This window comes from Vulpes vulpes, chromosome 2 (genome assembly GCF_048418805.1).
Source record: "Vulpes vulpes isolate BD-2025 chromosome 2, VulVul3, whole genome shotgun sequence".
NCBI classification, from domain to species: domain Eukaryota; kingdom Metazoa; phylum Chordata; class Mammalia; order Carnivora; family Canidae; genus Vulpes; species Vulpes vulpes.
In genome coordinates this window covers 65,051,354-65,074,450 of record NC_132781.1, presented here as the reverse complement: position 1 = coordinate 65,074,450, position 23,097 = coordinate 65,051,354, and the positions used below count along the sequence as shown (strand labels likewise).

The following is a 23,097-nucleotide window of genomic DNA, read 5'->3' as shown; positions in this document are numbered from 1 at the left end:
ACACTGAGTGCTAGGGATCCCTGGGTGGTGCAGCGATTTAGCGCCTGCCTTTGGCCCAGGGCACGATCCTGGAGACCCGGGATCGAATCCCACGTCGGGCTCCCGGTGCATGGAGCCTGCTTCTCCCTCTGCCTATATCTCTGCCTCTCTCTCTCTCTATGTGTGACTATCATAAATAAATAAAAACTAAAAAAAAAACTTAAAAAAAACCCCTAGTGCTCATCATAGCAAGTGCTCTCCTTAATATCCATAATTTTGTTTCAAAAAATGCAGAAAAATGGGTTAATATTCAATCTTTCACACTCAAAAATATAATTAATCTGTAGAATAACAAGTGGTAATAAAGCAAACTACTACTATTATAAGGTATAATCTTCAAAATCCTTGATCTCCTTTTTAAAATCATATCTAATATCAAGAATAGATTACCTATCAAAAATATTTTTTTAAAGATTTTATTTATTTATTTATTTATTTATTTATTTATTTATTTATTTATGAGAGAGAGAGATGAGGGAGAAAGAACACGAGCAGAGGGGGTGGGTGGTGAGGTGCAGAGGGAGAGGGAGAAGTAGGCTCCCAGCTAAGCAGGGAGCTGGATCCTGGGCCCAAGACCTGAGCCTAATGCATAATCGACTGAGCCACCCAAGCACTCCTATCCACCAAGTATTTAAAAAATACTCATCCTTCTTAAACTCTTCCAAAAAGTAGAAGGAGTAATACTTCTAAACCCATTTTACAAGGCCAGCATTACTCATATACCCAAACCAGATGAGAATAACACAAGAAAATAGCAGATTAACATTTTTGGTAAAAATCAATGCAAAAATCCTGGACAAAATATTAGCAAACAAAATTTAACAGCACATTAAAAGGTTTTAATCCGTGATCAAATGGGATTTACCCCAGTGATGCAAAAATTGTTAAACATTAGCAAATCAATCAATGTGATAGACGATATTAACAAAATGAAGGGTGTAAATCATATGGTCATTTCAAAAGATGCAGAAAAAGCATTTGGCAAAATTCAACATCAATTTATGATAGAAACTCTCAACAAAGTGGTGTAGAGGGAATATACCACAATTATGAAGGCCGTATATGACAAGCCCACAACTAATATACTCAATAATGAAGAGCTGAAAGCTTTTCCTCTAAGATCAGGAACTGCAGTCAACAATAACTGTAGTTAACAAACAATGCTGCATCGTATATTTGAAAGCTGCTAAAAGAGTAGATGTTAAAAGTTCTCATCACAAGGAAAAAATAACCACGTATGCTGATGGATATCAGCTAGAATTACTGTGATCTTTTCATAATATATACATATATTGAATCATTAGATTAATATTATGTTATATATCAATTATGGCACAATTTAAAAAAACAGATTATTTATCTCAGACAGTTATAGTGGAAAGAAAATACTCTTTCTATCTCTCCCTCCTACCTAGATTTTTTGATAATATAAATATATGAGGAGGAAAGTAAACAAAATCCTGTCCATTTCCAGCCTAAGGAATGGTATGGAAGAGAAAGAGGCAACAATGAAAAGGAGAGATACATTTGATGTATTCTTATGATTTCCATTCCATTGTGCTCCAGACTCCATAGGATACCTTGTAAGAATAGTGAAAAAGTAGCATTCAGACCAAATGGTTTGTGCCCTGTTACCCACTACAGAGATGATCTTCTTGATGGTCCAAATCAAACTGAGGCTGAAAGCCGTAATCTTAGTGACCTCATGATCTGGCAGAAAAGCAATCTGTTTAGGTTTATTGAGCTACCCATCTCAATTCATGGAAACAGAATCAGAGAATTTCTGTAGTGGCTCTAAAATAATCTATTTCTTGTATAAGCAGAAATAAACTTGCTGGAGATCAGCACACATCTTATTCAAGGAGAAGAATCACAGTGAAAATTGAAATCCAAATTGTGTCAAGTCTATCCTGTGAAAGTTAAATGAAAGTGATGGGAAAAATGTACACCATTCAGGCTTGGAATGGGAATATTTGGGATGGATTTGATGGCACAGAGACTCTGGAACTCTTGAGTAATTTTGAGCCTCTCCACCCATATTTAAGGACACTAAACTTCTTTTGCTTAAAGACCTTATTATGATCTAACGTGGGAGGTTTTCTTTCCTGATAACACTTATCCTCTTCAAGATCCACCCCACCCACCCCCCTTGTTGCTTCAAGACACATAATTAGAGTAATTGGTCACCCTTTAATCCAGAGTGACGGGTAAAAACTGGTTTAAACAGGATGTAGAAGAAGCTGGGAATCTAATGAATCTGCCAGAGGGGGTCACTTTAGCTGGGTAAGGCAATTTCCCTAGATGCCATGGAACAGATTTCCCAAATAAGAGATGAAGGGTAGTCATAGTTATCTAAAGGAATTTAGGTGTGAACAAGCTTCCTGAAACACATTCAACTTAAGAAATGCAGAACATTTCTTAAATGGACTATTTGAATAATCAGATCAGGATAAGTTTTTGATAAAATTGGAGAATGAATTAATTTTCACACTAATAACCAGATAGAAGATGAAAAAATAAAAACTAGATGTCTTATAAATTAAATTACATCTTTTCTCTACTGTGCTTACCTCTTGGGGAAACAATCACAAATAAAATCATTTTAATCCCTACATCCAAGGAGCTTACATTATATTAGAGTAGGGCAAGAAAACATAAGAAACACATATGTCAAATAATGAGTGGTAGTAAATGATATGAAAAGAACAATAGCAAAAGAGATTTTAACAGATAATAATAAAGTGGATTATTTGACCTTATGGACATGAAAGAACTCTGGAGTGTTAACATTTAAGTTAAGACATGAAGGATGAGAAAAAGATAATTTGAAAATAGTGGGAAAAAAATATTTCGGGCAGGCTCACTTAGTAAGAAAAGGAAAAGTGACAGCAGAAGAGGTTGGAGAGATAGGGACTAAATAATGCTGAACTTTAAATTATCTTAATGATTTTGTATTTCACGTAGAAACAGAAATCACTGACAGATTTCAAGAAGTGGGCATACTCTCATTTAGATTTCCAGATAATTTTCTCCGAATGGACAATAGAAGCAAAATGAGGTACTTCAAATAAGATAGTTGCCTGAACTAGAGCAGGAGCAGTAGTGATACAAAGAAAGATGAATCTGAGGTTTCCCCCCAAAATTAAAAAAAAATTATAGTTGCCTCTTACCTCTTTCATGTCTTCATAAAATAGGTAAAAGATACGATAATCATTTCTCTTCTCCCACCAGCCCTTCACATGGTCATACCAAGAACCAAAAGCCACTAAGTTGAAAGACACAGTAATTGGAAAATTAAAACTATTTATGTAAAGAATTGTTAAATATTATTCCAAGTCATTATTATCAACCCAAACACACTTATTAGTTCAAGAAAGAGGGATGGTAGGATAATTAACCCTGTTCTTATTGAATTTGTAATCTATTTAGGAGGGAGTGGCAGGGAAGTTCATAGAAGAAGGAGAAAGGGAAAGAAAATCATAGAGATGAAGAAGTTAATGAAGGGCTGTGGGGGAAGAGAGTGTATTTGGGTCTAAGAAGAAGAATTAGGTTTTGATAATGATAAGAGTGAGTAGACATTCTATGGACAGAGAATAGTCCAAGTAGCAACAGGAGTAAAGGTTTGCAAGATATCATTGAGATGTTCTTGCCTTGAAAAGAGTTTTTAATAGAAGAATGTTTATATGAGAATTTTAAGTAGAGCTACTACTATTGGCATAAATGTTTTCCTGAAAGAAAGAATACAAAGGTAGAGAAACAGAGCCTTGAGGCTAAAATCATCAGCCTAGAATTTTCGGTTTATATAGTAAAAATAAGGGAATGGTAAAGAAAAGAGAATCCAAGAAATATGAATAAAATCAAAACAATACAACAGACGCACAGCAAGAGAAGAAAAGTTGTCACTAAGCACTAATGAAACAATAAGACTAAGAACTGAAATATCTGTGTTAACATGTTTCCCAAAAGTTCTTTTTTTTTTTAAGATTTTATTTATTCATGAGAGACAGAGAGAGAGTTAGAGACCTAGGCAGAGGGAGAAGCAAGCTCCTCACAGGGAGTCCAATGCGGGAACCCTGGAATCACGCCCTGAGCTAAAGATAGCTCAACCGCTGATCCACCCACACGTCCCTCCCAAAAGGAAGAGACAACTATATATTCTGCTTCCTCTATAGTCTACCTAATACATTGGTGGAGTGCTAGGCAAATATTAGGTTTATAATAAACGCAGATTTATGTTTAACTGTTCTATCTCCTGGCAAAAAGACTTTTCACCATAGAACTCCTTGATTAAAGTAAGAGTTGAACCTACCCTTCCCAGTCATGAATTTATCCAGGAATTCCTCCCAGGTGCCAGCCTCTGGGTGTATTTTTGCCATCTGGTAGAAATAATAGTAAGATACAGCCACATCTTTAGCATTTCGTGCAACATACACCATCTGTGGGGAGATATGGCAATCGTCATTTCATTTATATTATTTAATAGTTGGTAAACTTTTGCTTATCTTGCAAGAATGCTGATTATTTCTTTTCTATTTCCTGATCTCAGCATTTACATGTATATCCTGACATGAAATATTCACGATATATATTGTTTTAACATAAGACTTGTACTTTCACACCCTGTTTCTCTTCAGCCTTTGAAAAGAACATCTCAAAACACAGAAAACCAAATAATTGCAGTAAACATTAAATTAACAAAAATGAGCTAATATTGTTCTTAAATTTAGAATTTTTGTATATCACTTATTAAGACATGTAAAAAGAAACATAAAAGTTACAAAACATGAAAAAGATAAACATTCTTTTATTTTTAATTTTTTTTGTTATTACTTTTCTTTAGAGGAGGGATAAAGAGAAGGTAAGGGGCAGCAGGAGAGGGAAAGAGAGAATCCCAAGCAGGTTTCACACCCAACACAGAGCCCAATGCTGGACTCAATCTCAAGACCATGAGATCATGACCTGAGCTGAAATCAAGAGTTGAAACCTTAACTGACGGAGCCACCTAGGTATCCCTAAAGTAAAACTTTTAAAGCTGAAAAAAAAAATGTCTTATTTTTAACTGAAAATAAGTTATAATTTGGGTACATTTAATCAACAATGATTAAACATTCTTCATTCTGTTCATGATCATGGCTACATACCAATTATTGCTGTTTATAATTTTGTGTGAGATTAAAATTTACTTTATGCATAGAGCCTTAAATCTGTTTGAAAACAGGAACATATTTTCCAATAGAAATGACATTGCTATGTCTCAGTGGTAATTAGGTTTTCAGGCAAGTCCACTGAAATCCATTAAGCTTACTTCTTATACCATATGACATACACTGCAGAGATCACTGACATATTAAACCATTGCATAATATGGGCAAAGGGAAGTGACTGGCAAGAAGACAAAGCCCAATAGTATTCATAAAAATTAAACAAGATAACATACTCAGATGGCAGAGGATGTCTTATTTGTGTTTGCATTTATAATGACAATTACAATATCTGGTACATACACAGTAGCACTTCTATAAATGTTTATTGATTATGTACTTATTTAAGAATTTCGCTTACAGGAAGCTAAAACAGAATTACAATGGAATTCCAAGGAGAAATTAAAAAAATATAGTCAGATATTAACATCCTTCTCTCTATAGCTGATAGAAAAATATGAAAAATGAGAAAGTGACATTAGTACAGATTTTGCATATATGAGAAGAATTTTAAAGGAATATCATGAACAACTTTATTACAAAAATTTAACAGTTTAAGTGAAATGAATCAAGTCTTTAAAATGCATAAACTATGAAAGAGCATGCAAGGAAAAATACATGATCTGAATAATGAAAGACATTGAAGAACATGGAAGACATAAATATTTATATGAAAGACACTGAATTTGTGGTTACAAATCTTTTCAGATGAAGAAAATTCCAGGCCTAGATCACTTTGCTGGTGAATTGAACAAAATATTAAGAATGAAACAGTACCAATTCCAACCAAATACTTCCAGTAAATTGAAAAAGAATAAATACCTTCCAACTCATTTAATGAAGCCAGAATTACTCTAATACCAAAGAGATTATTCTCTAATGATAAAGATATTACAATGGAAAGAAAGTACAGGTCCGTATCTCCCGAAGACACAAATTATTTTAAAAATCAGCAAATTGGCCCCAATAATATATAAAAGAAAACTATTAACACATATCATAAATTAATACAATCAATAATTAAATAAAAGGTGTGAAAGATTGTTTTAACACTTCAAAGTCAACTGACAACTAATCATAGTAACAGACTAAAATAATGGAAAATCATATGATTGGTCTTAATAGACACAGAAAAAAACATTAGACAAAAATCCAACATGTATTCCTGTTAAAAACTCAGCAAAGTAAGAATAGAACAGAACTTTCTCAGTTAGGTCAGTGGAATAAACAAAAAACCTCTGGGTGACATCACCATATGAATATTCCTTAAGATCAAGGGCAAGACAAGAGCATCTCCTCACTCCTATTCAGTATTATATTAGATGTTCTATCCAGTTCAATAAGTCAAGAAAAATAAGTAAATAGCATCCAGATTAGGAAAAAAGAAGTAAGAATATTTCGTATTTTTTATTTTCTAAAAGCATGAACATCTATGTAGAACAATGATTGGATCTACCAAAAAAAATCTGTTAGGTCTATTATGTGAATTTAGCAAGTTTACAGGATAAAAGATTTAGTTGTCCATATGCTAGTAATAAACATTCAGAAAATAGTGTGTTTGTGTGTGTGTGCATGAAAAAGAGAGAGAGGAAAAGAGAGAATTACTATTATATCAGAAAATTTTAAAAAGGACATTGATACTTATAGATATTAAATAGATTCTTAGATCTAACGTGATAACCGAAACAATAAAGCCAATAGAAGTAAACAGAAGTGGGAATATCTTCATAACTTTGGGCAAGGCATTTTTTAAACAAAGACACACCAAAAAATAGAAAATAAAGGAAAAACTGATATAATGACCAACCTCAAAATTAAGAATTTTTAAAAAGAAGTTAAGAAAGTAAAAAAAAAGGAAAAATAGAATGAATTAAGATATAAAATGTCCAATGATTTCATCAAAGGAATTGTACCAGAATATATAAGAATTTCTACCTTACTAATAGAAAAAAAGAAGCCCTTACAGGAAAAAAGGCATGGCACTTGAACAGATACCTCGGAGAAGGTATCTAAGCTATGTAAAAGTCCTTTAATTATTAGTCATTAGGGAAATACAAAGAAAACCACAATGAAATGCCACCATACATCTACTAGTATGTCTAAAAATAAATATTTGTACCTATATGTTTGTTAATGAGGATATAGAGTAACTTAAACTCTCACACTACTGGTCAAAGTGTAAATTGATCCAAGTGATTTGAAAAGATATTTGAAAATATCAAACTCAGCAAAGTCTTCGATCGCCTAAAGCTGGACAAATGGACACCTTAATTCCATTCCAAGATATAAAACCAAGAGAAATATGTATATGTATGTGTATGTGTAATGGAAACTTATATAAGAATGTGCATTGAAGTACTTTTTTAATTACTGACAACAGAAACCACCCAACTGTCCACCAATAATAGTACTGTGGGTAAGTAGGTCGTGAAATATTCAAATAAACATAATGGAATGCCTTATATCAGTGGTTTTCAAACATTATCATGGCTCAAATTCACCTAGAGTTTTTATTATAACTCAGATCTGAACCTCATCCCCACAGTCTTTGATTCGGTAGTCTGAATTTAGCCTGAGATTTGCTTCTCTAACCTGCTATTTTTGCTCAGGGTACCACATTTTGTGATCCAGCAGGTTACATTAAAAAAACAAAGACAAAGTTACAAGAATAAGAATTGATCTAGTAAATATTATGTTCAATGAAATAAATTAAATATTCAAGATTATATATATTTTCTTATTACAAACAAAATTGGCAAACTAATTTATGGTAAAAACATCAGGATAGTAGTTATCTTTGAAGATAGGGATTGTTGCCAGAATGTGAAAAAACCGAGCTTTTGGGTGGCTGGTAATGTTCTATTTCTTGATCTGGGTGCTGGTTTCATGGGTACACTCACTTTGTAAAAATTCATCAAGATGTGTGCCTAGGATTTATGTACATTTTTCCATAAATGTTATACTTGAATTAAAATGGTTATTTTAAAAAGAAGCCTAAAACAAATCCACTTATATATAATTATAAATCCATATTTATAAATTACAATTATATTGAATTCATGAGGAAGCATTTCTAGTATTATTTAAATAATTAAATTAAATATTTAAAGTAGATAGTGAAGAGATTTTGATAGAAAGAGAAATTTTAGAGAACAGAAAACCTAGAGATAACCAGTGCTTGGGCACTAAGTCTGTATCTATATAATGCACTGGTCTCCAATGGTATTATTTCAACCATTGGATATAGAGACCACATCATTATTTTTGGCATGCTTTATCCAGAGGTGGGAATCTCCCATCATAATTTCTGCATGATGAGTAAAAGAAATTTCAACACAAATAAGGTTTTCTTTTTTTTTTTTTTTTTTAACTTGCTACCTTGCAGTTATTCTTCCAAAATGAAGAAGGGAGAAGTTGAACAGGTAGGTGTGTTTTCACTAATCTAGGAGGCTGCATTTTTTTCAACAACTCTATACCTGCAAGAACAAAAGTTAAATTCTATTATAAATGTGGAATCACAAAGGTCAATTACAATATAATCTAAGGCTTTGTAAACATTAACCGCACTATATGGCTTGAAATGACTATATAGCATTGGACATCTATAATATCTATAACAAGATTAAAAAATGATAAATTCTGGTTAGTTATACTGTTTTATTTTCTATGCATAGAAAATGTATGTATATGTATATTTTATTTTCTATGTATAACAGACAATAACTGTAAAATCATATTATATATATAACATATTTAATGGGCCAGGCTCCCAGGCAGCCAGCCTCATATATAATGTCTTGCTGAGGTAGAAACATCAATAGGCCAATGTCAAGACATCCAAAATTTTCCTTCATTTATCTTCTCTTGTACTCATTTACAATATGAGGAAATTGAACTAGAATATTTCAAAATCCCTTTCCAGCTTTCTTTATTTAATTTATAAGATCAAACTAAGCCATAAGGTTTATAACTAATCCTTAAAATTTTAATAATGCAAGACCATCCATAATTCTGTTTCTCAAGTCTGTGAATATCAGCTAATAAGCAGTAGACATGATCTTATTCTGGAACAAACATTGAATTTTCTGTATATAATGATTGTACATTTAAATGCTGAAGACTTCCATCTGTGCTATTAAGAAAAAAATATACTCATCAAAATTTTCCCTTATGCAGATATTGTCTTTGAGTGTAAGAGGCATATAATATGGTTATTAGTAGAATCAAGTTCTTCTTCTATTATAGACATTTATGATTCAAATGTCCAAGGTCTGTCTATATCAATTCCATCATGACTCCTCTTGTCACCACAAAATGTTAGGGGGATTTATTCCTATGATGAAAAGGAACATTCAAGGAAAATACCATTCTCGAATCCAGGAATTATCAATTCCATGAACGGCACTCGTTTGTATATTGCATCCCGCTTACATTTCTCTGCATCTCCATTGTTATAGATCAAATCCAATATTTCGCTGACCCAGGTTGTCCCTAAAGGAAAAAAAAATGGAACACCTTTAAACTTTTCTGTCAAAAAGAGCATAAGAGGGTCAATATAGGTAGAGAAGTTGTATAATATCAAAAACAAAAATGTGGTCTTCCTTTCCATTCTCCTTTTCCAACGAGACATTTTTATCTATCTTGAACGTATACATATGTATTGTGTATGTGTGAATGTGAGAGAGTAAATTTGATTAAAACAATCATAAAGTTAAGCCATAATAAGGAAGTAAAACATGGGTAATTTAAGAGACAGTGTATAAATCATGTAGCACACCCTCCTGAGTGGAATGGAGAAGGAAGAGGTGGATTTCAATTGGTCCGACTAGCAATTTGTAAATTTCTTATTAATATTAAAAATATTATTAGACTTTAGGATTGAAGAGTATTTGAGGGAAAAAAACATTTGGTGGAGGTGTGAAAAAAGGATAAAAAGAGAACTTTGTGATGCATTTGTGATGAATAGTGTGTTATTCACAAACATAAGACAGTAGATCATTAAGTGGTTGGAGTCACCCTGGTCTTTATAAGATTGTGTCTCACTAATCTTGAGAAAGGTATTCAAAATATAGATAGCCCCCCTACTTGGCAATAGTTCAACTTACAATTTTTAAACTTCACAATTATGTGTAATTCAAGTGTTTAGTAGAAATGACCTTTGAATTTCAAATTTCGATCTTCTTCTGGGCTAGTGATAAGCAATATGAAGCTCTCTCTCTCTCGTGATGTTGCATTGCAGCTCCCTGGCAGCCAGGCAATAATGAGGGCAAACAATGGAAACCTTATAACCAGTCTATACCGCACAATCATTCTTTTTTTCACTTATGGTATAGTATTCAATAGATTACATGAGATATTCAGCACTTTACTTTAAAATAGACTTTGTGTTAGGTAATTTTGCCCAGTTGCAAGCTAATGTCACTGTTCTGAGCACATTTAAGGTAGGCTAGGCTAAGCTATGATGTTCACTATTAAATACATTTTCCACTTATAAGTTTATAGAGAGATAATATCATCATAAATCTCTATATAAGTATTTGGCCTATTTGACTTCCTACAGTATTCAATGATCAGGTTATTGATGCTGGGCTAAAAAATCAATTAAAAGATAGGAGGAAAAAATCTTTTTAACTGTTTCCATCCCTTCCTCTTTACCAAACATGTAATGAATGATAGTCTCTAAATTGAATATTCATGAGTGGAAACTAAAAAATTAAATTAAATAATTAATCTATGCACTGAATAGATATTTGATGAATGACCTGCATAAGCATGTGCCTTTGGATTGGTTCCATAAATTACAGTACTTTAGGCCTCTCTTTTAGTCCTTTCTGATAGACAGTTCTTCCTCCTCATACTTTCTTTTTTTAAGACTTTTATTTATTTATTCATGAGAGACAAAGAGAGGCAGAGACATAGGCAGAGGGAGAAGCAGGCTCCCTGTAGGGACCCTGATGTGGGACTTGATCCCAGGGCCACAAGATCATGACCTGAGCCAAGGGGTGGGTGAGCCAAGTACTGAGCCACCCAGGTGCCCCTTCCTTATCCCTAAATCATTAGTATGAGACTATCTCTCTCATCCTTATAACACAGACTATTACAGTGCTAAGAAAAAAGGTGGGTCAAATTGATACTATCCTTGAAGATTTTGTAGTCTGAAGAAAAAGAAACCTATATTCTAAAGTACAGTAGAATACATTTCATTTCCTGTCGGTGGATGGTTCAAATTGTAGCCACTGAAATCTAATGGAAAGAAATGCCATTTTAGCTATGCTTCAAATTGGAAATGTTGATATTCTGTAATTTTTGCAAAAAAAAAAAAAAAGAAGCACATGATTTGCCTCATATACGGAGTAAGTTAGCTTGGATCCTTTCCAACAAAATTAACAAGGAATTGATATATTAATAACTTTAAGACATGTTCTCAACAGTTAGTAAAAGGAAAAAAAAATCAAAGAAAAAAATGACCACATAATTATTTTATGTGTAGCCATGTAGCCACCTATCTTTGAATATGTCAGAAGAAATCCAGCTTCAAAGAGCACTTTCATAAATGAATTGTTTGTATAATGGTACCTTCCAAAGGTGATTTTAATGGTTTCCTGCTTGCGAACATAATTTTTAAAATAACAACAACAAAAAGAGCATGTGCATTTTTCTGTAGGTGCCTTGCCTTTTCTCAACTTGTATCTCAACAAGGAGATGAAAGGTAGTTTGGGTCCCAAACAATTTGGGCTTGGTGAATCAGCTCGGAGAGCAATATAAATAGTAAGAAAGAAAAAACAAAGCTTTTACCAAAACAAGCTTGTTTTCTATTTCTTCAAAGGTCTGTATTGTACATTTGCTTATTTCCTGATAGGTTTCCTGGAGTATTATAATTTTGATATTACAACCTTCAAAAATTCAGGTGTTTCTTCCCAGGCTTTGTTGCATAGCCCTATGTAGTATTTTTAATATTTATAATATAAAACCATTAGTAGTCAATGTACTTATTAAAAACTTCTTGTCCTTAATTCCTTTAAGAAATGAAGCAGAAATATAAAGGAAAGTAGACGTTAGAGAATTTAGCAATTGGAACAGTTGATTGATTAGGAGCTCAAGTAAGTTAATTGGATAAAAGGCAAGAGAAAAACAATTATCTGATATCTCTCTGACCTTTATCACTGGATAATTTAGAAGACTGTCATAAAAAGATCTGGAGAAATAAAAATTATTGATTCTTATTGAGTCATCTTAATTTCTCCTTTCTGAGATCATCTATTGAGTCAGCAGCTGTTTAACTTTGTAACAAAATATTTCTAAATGCATTTATAAAATAAAAATTTTAAAATAATAAAATATTAACATTTTACAAAATATATTTAAAATACAATGGATAAAATATGTAAACATTAAAATGCATAGAAGGTATAGGTATGTAATTCCAATGTATCCAAATCATCTAAGATATGCAGTTTTAAGAATTTTTATTTGAATTTGAAAAGGAAAATAAAATGACAGCATTAATTTTCCCACAGGTTAGCCCCCATTCGTTTGCAGGCCTTTTAGAATAGTCAGTTTATCTGATTTGAGACAAAATTCTCCCAGCAACTGCTACTGCATTCCCTTGACTAATGATTAGAAGATCAATGGGCTTATATATATATATGGGTCTATGTGTAAAAGTACGCATCAGTGAGTACAAATAAATAAAAAGATCATACCAGATTTGGGGTAGGTTGAGATCAGAAGGTCATCAGGTCGGGCCTCAAATGACTCCACCTGGGACCACTCCTCAGCAATGCTCCAGAAGAGGGGGACACCCTGAACATCCACTAACTCCCTCCGGTAGATATCCGGCTTCTCGTCCATTTTTCAGAAACTAGATTTTAAACAAAGGGAAGCATGTTAAGAAGTCTTTGTTTTAATAACATTAATAAAAGTAAAAATAAATTGGGGCTCCTGGGTGGCTCAGGTAGTTAAGCATCTGCTTTAGGCTCAGGTCATGATCCCAGGGTCCTGGGATAGAGCTCTAAGGCTCCCTGCTGAGCGGGGGAGTCTGTTTCTCCCATTCCCTCTGTCACTCCCCACCCCTGTTCCTGCTGTCTCTCTCTTTCTTCTCTCTTCTCTCAAATAAAAAAATATCTATTAAAAAATAGATATTTTATTAAATAAATTAGTTTTATTATTATAGGTCCAACAGCACTAGATCACATTCCTGGGCATTAAGAAAGAGTGGAAGAAGGAAGAGTCTCAAAATTAATAAGATCTCACAGGATTTATTTCATATATGCTGTTTACATGTTAAATATCATCAGCACTTTCCATTGGTCTATTGAATTATACACATCATTTCCTCAGGCAAAGATTGCTGGGATAGATAATAAAAGCATTGGACTTTGGAGTAAGGGGAGTGTAACCAACGTGCTGCCCGTTCATTGCAGGGGGGATTTAAACAAGCCCCATAACTGCACTGGGTCTTCTTAACTGAAAACTGAAGAGTAGCTTAACACACAGTACTTCCTTCCTTTAAGTTACTAGCTGTGACAGGTAAATTATTCTATCTAAATTATATGTAACAGACCACAAGGAGGAGACCACAGAGGAAGGGTGGGAAAGAGGAACTGACACAAAGGCTGGGTAAAAGAAACAAACTGGAGGTAGGTAAAGTATAGGAGATAGAGTGCTCTGATGAACTTTAACACTGGTGACATGTCATTTCCTATTCTGAGCATTGCTCTAATGAAGATACTTTCATATCTCTTTAGCTCTCATTATAAGAAGTGCTAGAGCTTGGGTATATATCCTAAGTCCTACTTCAAAAGATGTTGTTTTCCCAATTTCACAGGAACCGAAGCAGTTATTCTGCTTTCTCTGTAGTTCTAGAAAAACAGAGACTATCCAAGAAGCTCAGGTTTATGAGGCTTCATGAGGCCCACCAGCACTTGCTGAACCTCTCTTCACAGATTAAAATCAGAAGTCTCTGGAGTCAGTGGCCACGATTTAACCTGCACCTTCTCTGATATGCGATTTCTTACCTTTATTTCTTTTCAAGTCTTCCAACTCCACCCCTATCCTGCCTCATGCAAAATACTTTTTATTTTAAAAAGTTACAAAGGTACAGGATACAAAAACAATATACAAAAATCTTTTGTGTTCTATACACTAACAAACTATCAGGAAAATTAAGAGGACAACCCATGTATAATTGCATCAAAAATAATACCTCAGAATAAATTTAACAAAGAGGTAAAAAGAACTGTACACTGAAAACTATACGACATTAATGAAATAAATTGAAGAAGACACAAATAAATGGAAAGATATTCTGTGTTCACAGATTGTAAAAATTAATATTGTTAAAATGTCCATACTACCCAGACTAATCCCAGCTATATTCTTCACTATGTCAAAATGTATCATAGAACAAAAGAGGAAATGTGCAAGTCCTTGCTTGGCTAGCTACCAACTTTTTGTTTTCTAGAACAAAGTGTTGCTGCTATTGATTTTGTTATTTGTTCTGCTTTGTTTTTCATTACACTTGTACGTACTAACATAAAGGACAATGTTGTGAAGGCAAAAATAATTAATTCAAAAATACTTATTGAATATCTGGCAGACACTGTGCACTGCGGAATCTAATGAATATTAAAACTTGTGGCTATCTTCATGGTCCTTAGAAGTGAGGGGAAAAGATAGATACTGACCAAACAATCATACCAACAAGTTGAAATTTTCATTGGTGGTAAGTGCTATGAAGCAGGGATATATCTATAAATAGAAGGAACTTGACAGAGTCAAGCTGCTTAGAAATGTTTGCCCTGGGAAATAAGGGAGAATTAATCTGGAGAAGAGGCGAACTTTCCAGCCAGGAAAAAAGCACATGCAATCACCTTAAGCTGACAAAGAAAAATAAGGCCTATGAGCATGGAGTGCTGATGAGGAGTGTGTAAATACTTTGCCAAATTATGTGGTAAGAAACTAGAGACTTCAGGATTTTTTTTCTGTGTAATTAAGCGTGTCTGAGATATAGTAGGTTTCTGGCTCTTCTCCACCCAAACAAGAGAGTCCACTGACCTGCCACCATGCATAATTTTAACAATAGTTTTGTCCTAATATGAGAGGGTAATAATACATTAGTGGTTCTGGGATGTTCCTGAGCATCACTGGGAAGGAGTATATATTTAAATATTATTATTATTTTGCTTTTACCAAAAGTCTTGGGATTTATAAATACCACAGAGTTCCAATACAATAGGTAATAAATTTTAAGTTGATCTTGGGTTTGCCAGGCCTCAAAAGTAAATTTATGACAGCACTGGGTTATGATTTGATGGTATTGGTACTACCATATTTCCTGTTAATATTTGTTACTTTTGGGATCCCTGGATGGCTCAGCGGTTTAGCTCCTGCCTTCAGCCCAGGGCGTGATCCTGGACACCCGGGATCGAGTCCCACATCAGGCTCCCTGCATGGAGCCTGCTTCACTCTCTGCCTGTCTCTCTGCCTCTCTCTTTCTCTGTGTCTCTCATGAATAAATAAATAAAATCTTTTAAAAAAATTGTTACTTTTCAAGGGTATCTGCCTGTAAAAAGAAAGCATAAGAAATATAAGAAACAAAGTTTTAAAAGTTCATGGTTAAACATTGCCCCCTCCCCCCAGCTGATAAATAACATTCTTTTTCAAAAATAGTATTTGCTGGGAAGTACTGGGTACCAAACACTGTTGCCAGGCTGTGGCAGAGAAAATGCCATGTATTCACAACACCTTTATCGCTTTGTAAGCCAAGAGAGCTCTTCTCTAAGTGCTGGGTGGGAAGCTATGCAAAACATGAATCATTTAATAAATTAGATCTTAAAATTTATTCCGTTGAATTTTGTTTCTTAACAGATTTGAGAGCCAAAGTGAATGACATTCAGGGACGAGAAACACAGGTATAACATCCAAAAGCCCTTTTGAGTTCACTGTTTTTCTTGCCCTTGCCCTTTCAGAGGGCTATTGGTAAGTCCTCTTGGTTTCAGCTCTGTTCTTGCATTCAAGCTATTGATCTAATTGGCTTTCCAGTCCAGGGTTAGTAAGTCAGTCTAGACTCACAGGAGGCTTTAATGGAGCACGTCCCTAGCCCTTGATTCAGTCCATAAGTCCATGTTGGAATCTCTTCCCCAGTTCCAGAATAAAGTCCTTATTTACTGGAGCTTACTGGTTTGGTCCTTTCCCCATTTCCTGCCCAAAGTCTCCCTGAATGGAGTCTGCTGGTTCAGTCCACATTCGGGATTGCTGATGTAGTGCATGGGGACTTCTCTTGGCCAGTCCACAATGACACGTTTTGATTACTGCAGGTGTGTTAAGGTGCACAAGTTTGTTTGTCTTGTTTTGTGTAAATAAAGGCTTTGCTAGAGGGATTTTGGAGACCAAAAAGATATAAAAATTAGTGGGCACAGGTTGAAGTAGAAGCCAGTGAAATGTAATTTTTTTTCTCGTTAAAAAAAATAAATTCAATTAATTAACATATAGTGTATTATTGGTTTCATAGGTAGAGTTCAGTGATTCATCAAGCTTATATAATACCCAGTGCTCATTATATCACATGCCCTCCTTAATGTCCATCACCCAGTCACCACATCTCCCTACCCCCTGCTCCTCCAGCAACCCTCAGTTTGTTTCCTATGATTAAGAGTCTTTCATGGTGTGTCTCCCTCTCTGATTTCATCTTTTTTTTCTCTTTCGCTATGATCCTCTGTTTTGTTTCTTAAATTTCACATATGAGTGGGATCATATGATAGCTGTCTTTCTCTGACTTATTGCGCTTAGCATAATACCTTCTAGTTCCATCCATGTTGTTGCAAATGGCAAGATTTCTTTTTTTTGATGGCTGAGTAGTATTCCATTGTATGTATGTCTTCTTTATCCATTCATCTGTCAATGGACATCTCAGCTCTTTCCGTAGTTTGGCTATTGTGGACATTGCTGCTATAAACATTAGGTTGCAAGTGCTCAAGTAGTTGTAATTACTGGGTTGTAGGGTAGCTTTTTTTTTTTTTTTAACTTTTTGAGGAATCCTCATATTGTTTTCTGGAGTGGCTGTACCAGCTTGCATTTCCACCAGCAGTGTGAGAGGGTTCCCCTTTCTCCACATCCTTGCCAACATCTGTCGTTTCCTGACTTGTTAACTGTAGCCATTTTTACTGGTGTGAGGTGGTATCTCATTGCGGTTTTGATTTGTACTACCCTGCTGCCAAATGATGTGAAGCATTTTTTCATGCTTGTTGGCCATTTGTATGTCTTCTTTGGAGAAATATCTGCTCATGTTTTCTGCCCATTTCTTGACTGGATTATTTGGTTTTGAGTGTTGAGTTTCTTAAGTTTTTTTTTTTCAAGTTTTTATTTAAATTCTAGTTAGCTAACATATACTGTAATATTGGTTTCAGGAGTATAATTTAGTGATTCATCACTTACACAAAACACTCAGCACTAGGTGCACCTGGGTAGCTCAGTCAGTTAATCGGCTGCCTTTGACTCAGGTCATAATCCCAGGGTCCTGCATGTAGCCCCATGTCAGGCTCCCTGCTTCTCCCTCTCCCTTGGTGGCTCCCCTTGCTTGTGCTTTCTCTCTCTCTCCCTCTCATTCTCTGTCAAAAACTAAAAGATATTTGGATGTGTTAATACTACATTGGGAAACTGAAAAAGGCATATGCTTTTAGCAATTATGAAGTATATTCATAAATTTGCCAATCTAAAGAATTCTGGTATAGCAAACAGTTCACAATTGCTTATTTCTTAGTTTTCACTAGAAATTATGGTTTTTAAGGGTTAAAATTTCTAATTAATATATATAATTAAAGCTACTAGAAATAAGAAACATGTTTCTTTTTGCCAGTAAAATATGATATATTTTTAGTAAGATAAGGTTTGAGAAAAGAAATGCATTTTTTTGTTGTTGAGGGAAAAGAAAGTAATTTCATCCTAAAGCAAGGCTGGTTGTTTAAAGAGAAAACAAAGGAAAAAATCATAATGTTAAAAAAAAAAAAAAAGTTGTAGAAGGTCTTGGGAAAGAATTTTGAGAGGGAATTTATTTTATTTTATTTTATTTTTAAAGATTTCATTTATTTATTCATGAGAGACACAGAGGGAGGTAGAGACATAGGCAGAGGGAGAAGCAGGCTCCCCGCAGGAGCCCAATCCAGGACTCAATCCCAGGACCCAGGATTACGACCTGAGCCAAAGGCAGACACTCAACCACTGAGCTACCCAGGAACCTGAGAGGAAATTTTAATATAAATATATAAAGCTAATATAATTATTATATTTCATATATTACAGTTAATATAAATATATTAAGCTAGCTAAGATTAAAATGAATTTATTTAAAAATGAGTTTGAATATCAAAATAAGCTAGTACAAAATTAAAATTTAGTTTTCTTTGTGCTAATGGACAAAATTTTCTTGGACTTTTGGCCTCCAGTAAAAGTTTATTTAATATCTTTTAAGTACTGCTTCATAATAATTTGTGATCCTATTTAGGGAAGTGCCATAAAACTTTTTAATAATTTTTTATTAAACAAACTTTTTTTTTAAGATTTTATTTATTTATTCATGAGAGACACACAGAGAGAGAGAGAGAGAGAGAGAGAGAGGCAGAGACACAGGCAGAGGGACAAGCAGGCTCCATGCAGGGAGCATGACATGGGGCTCGATCCCGGGTCTCCAGGATCACGCCCTGGGCTGCAGGCAGCGCTAAACCGCTGAGCCACCCAGAGATCCCCTTTGTTCTGAGCTCTAGACCTATTTATTCAACTGCCATTGCCCATTTTTATCCAAGTGTTCCTCAACTTCTTCAAAATTCAGTAACCACAGTTTATCTCATTAGCCTTGTTCTCCACTAACCAGTTCTCATCCTGGATTCTTTGTGTAACTCATTCATCCCACCATTCATGTAAAAAATCTATTAAGTCGTCTTAGATTCTACCTTCTTCTTGAATCTCCTAAATCCAACTGTCTCACAGATCTGATTATTTTTATCTTTCATGTATTCCTAGGAAAAGTATCATCTTTTTATGAACTAGCTTAGTGGTTTAGACTATAAGGTCTCTAGATACATTTGCCAGATCTGTCATGTACTACCACTGTGACACTGGGCAAATCATAAACCCAAGTTTCAATTTCCTAATCTTAAAACAGAAGTAATGATTTATTTAGTTTATAGAGCTATTGTGATGTTGAAATGAGATGATGGATGGATATAATGTGTATATTGATAAGACATGGGGTATATTTGGTAAGTAGTAGCCATTATTAATTTTATCATTATTACAATTGCCTACAAATTTGCCTTGATTTTGTCCTTTTCATCATCCACCCTGTACTGTAGCAATGATCTTAAAACTAGTTTTAGTTTCTTATCTCCAAGCTCAGTTCCTCCCCTCCACATGCCAACTACAAGTGGGATCTCTAAAACTGGCCCCAAAATCGAAAGGATAGAGTTGAAAGAGCTTTTCCCCGGTTTTCACATCAACCTCTGTGACCCTCTGTTTATCTCTTCCTCTTTTGGACATTAGCCTCTAGCAACAAAGCAATAAAAGAAATATCTCTATCTCTATGTCTATACCTACATCTGTATAGATATCTCCACATCTAGCTATTGCACCTGCATTTTCTGTCTTTGAGCTGATACTCTTGTGTATCTGAAACTCATTCATTCCTCAAAATCTTGCACAAATTTCACATCCTCTGAGAAGACTTCCTCATGACCTAAAGAAAAAATTAATTACTGTCTTTTCTCCATTTCCATATCCTTAATATACTGATACTATTTTACATATTTAGTGTGTTTACAATGTATGTTTCCCTAGTTAGAATTTTAGATTCATTGTCCCAATATTGGAACATATATTTGATTCTGTAATTCTAAAGTTTTCACTTTATTGATGTTAATAAATGTATATTAAAATAAAATGAAGCTTCTGCAGTATTCTAGGTAGAATAATCAGAGACTATTTTTTTATCTTACCACTGTAATTTTAATTATTAAGCTAGCACTTTGGATGTGCTGAAAAGTATCAGTAGATCATAAACTCAATCAACAAGAAACTTACATTCTAAATCATTATTCAAAATGCGCACCCATTTACACACATGTACACAGACACACAGCCCTGCTTTTAGTGCGCATATTTTGTTATTTGTTTCTCATAAAAACCTTCTAAATCCTATTATACCCATTTACAAAGGGGAAATTAACACAGAGAAACTTAAGTAACTTGCCCTGGGCACACTGTAAGTGGTGGCAGGACTGGGTTTGAACCCAGATAGTTTGACTGTAGGACCAGTGATCTTAATCACTATTCTATACTACCTTGTAATATAAACACTGAAGACTTAAATTCTAATATAAAATGACATTTAAAAAGTGTCCAATAATGTGGAAGTGGTCACCAGATCTGTAGTACAAATGGTGTGATTTGATTTTGACCATGAGATTTAGCTAATTAAAGATACAGAAGAATATTCTAGGTAGAAAAGAGGAAAAAATAGTATTCCTTTTGGTCAATATCTCACACACACTAAAGTACTTTATAAGTACATAGAGATATTATTTACTAAAATGCATATGAAATGATTTTTAGAAAAACTGAATCATGTTAATGATTTAATAGTTTATCCTCATTTACTCATATATTTTATCTGATTGTATAAAATTTTATTTGGAACCATTTCTAACAGGAGAAATTGTACATTTTTAACTTTGTTTCATGTGTGAAAATTACATAATGAAATGTTTTAATTTATATACACTTTTTTGTAACTTTTGCAATATTTGTGTTTTTAACAATATTTGGTTATTTTAGATAAAGGTGAACTAATTACATGTCTGTATTTTAATATCTCCTAAATCTGATTCAGATTTTGCATGAGTTCAATATTCTAAATTAGCATTATGACTCCTAAAAAAGCCCAAGTTAAAGTATTTGTGTAAAATATGCAGTCAAATTTAACTTACCTTTAAACTCTCAAGAGCTTTAAATGAGTATCCTAAAGTTAAGAATTAGAGCCAAAAAATCATTAAAAGAATAATACCTTCGAGTTGCATATAACTTACTATGTGAGAGAAATTGAGTTGGTGAGAGCTCAGGATATGTTGAAAGGAGATGGTTGTTTCCCTCAGGTCTCTTTTGTTTACTTCTCTGAAAATGTCCCTTGGAATATAACTTCCTCTGGAAGGTAATTATAAGCCCTTGGAAACTCCTTAATATTCTTCACACTGATAAAAGTCAATTTTAGCCTATCTTAACCTGAACAAAACAATTGACTTTCATGCCCATTACTGAGTTAAAATAATGAAATATTTACCTGAGGATATGATGTGCTTTAATCATAAAAATATAATATTAAACTCATAATAGTCAATACATTATTCTCCTGGGAAGTGATAATATTTTGATATTCAACAAATTCTTCACCTAAATGGGATAAATTTTATTAACTCCTTTTTAAATGTATAAAAACTCACTATTTTAACAATGGAAACACTATATATGTGAGTCTCTTAATGGTCAAAATGATGACTCCAGTTTGTTTCACCTCTAGCATGATACTTCTAAGTAAAATGAACATTCTCTGTTTGCCCAAATATATGCTTTAAGTCACAACAGTAGGAACAAGAAAGGGGGGAGCTATTTAACAGAACACTCCTCTATTACCAACAAATTCTGTTAGGATACTACTAAGTAAAATGATGCTTTGCTTTTATCAAAACTCAAAGTGCACATTTAAAAAAGCTTCTCATTTATAAAATATCAAAAATAATACAGAGTATTCTGCATTTTTCACATGACCCTTGCCGTTTATCTGTGTAATCAATTATCCAATTATGTGCCTTTTGATGGTTGTTTTTAGTTTGTTTGCTGTATATGTAGAAATGAGGCCATGTTCTTTTCCCACACATTATATCTTACAAATGATCTTGGTTTATATTATCAAAATAAATGGCTAAAGTAACATAGGTTAACATTAAGGCGTAATGTATGAAGAATATTAAGATTTATGTGCACTTGTAGGCATTATAATTTCCATATTGTTTATTTCCACTCCAACTTAATAATAGCTTTGAAATTCATATCACCATTGGAAATTTCAGAGTTTAAGTAACTTGCCCTATGATACAAAATGTATATTCAGTAAAATCAGATTTCAAATCCTGGGTATTAACACATCTAATGTGTGAAAACACTCAGCTTTGTTGCTGGAAAGGCCACTGTTAGAAAAATCTAGAACTTACCAACAATGTGGCTTTGGGCAAGGGAACAGTTCTGAGCATCCAATTCTTTATCTGACCAGATATTACCCATTTCACAGAATCATTGTCACTGTGTCATTGTCATTATTATAATCTCATAAATGAAACTAACAGGAATTTAAATAAAACTTGAAAAAATCTCATAAATGAAGCAAGTTAATTGTATGAAATGCAACATGCTGTCTGGCATGTATTTCTAATAGTGTTATCATATTATCACCATTTATACCATCAAATTCTCAAAATTCACCCTCTTTTTAAAATTTCAATCCTGATTCAAATCATAAAAACAAACAAACAAAAAAAAAAACATTCTCTTTCACCTGGAGAACAATTCTACATACTTGATTCAGTCCCAAAAAAGAGATTAGGAGCTTAAGTTTTTATATTTAATCTGTGCTTTATAATCAGTCTTGAAAAAGTTATTAACCTCAAAAGTGCTTGCTACTTGAGATAATTGCACTTGCCTGTCTCCTCCATCTCATACAGATCTTCCCAAAATAAATGTACTCGATTACTTGATATCCTCAGGCAATTCTTTGTACTTAGGCAGGAAGTACTGGATGCCATTTGCTACCAGGCAC

The 23,097-nt window shown here is 33.8% G+C and overlaps 1 protein-coding gene across 1 annotated transcript in view; it reads right to left on the bottom strand.

The window, feature by feature from the left end:
* LOC112923601 (sulfotransferase 1 family member D1-like) overlaps positions 1-23,097 on the bottom strand; it is a 34,587-nt gene that overhangs the window by 3,364 nt on the left and 8,126 nt on the right. Inside the window, exons 2-6 of the mRNA XM_026003469.2 lie at positions 12,944-13,101; positions 9,606-9,731; positions 8,619-8,716; positions 4,349-4,475; positions 3,210-3,304 (exon numbers count right to left, since the gene is read on the bottom strand). Of these exons, the coding sequence (XP_025859254.1) occupies positions 3,210-3,304; positions 4,349-4,475; positions 8,619-8,716; positions 9,606-9,731; positions 12,944-13,091 (594 nt within the window). The 5' untranslated portion in view covers positions 13,092-13,101. The remainder of the gene's footprint in view (positions 1-3,209; positions 3,305-4,348; positions 4,476-8,618; positions 8,717-9,605; positions 9,732-12,943; positions 13,102-23,097) is intronic.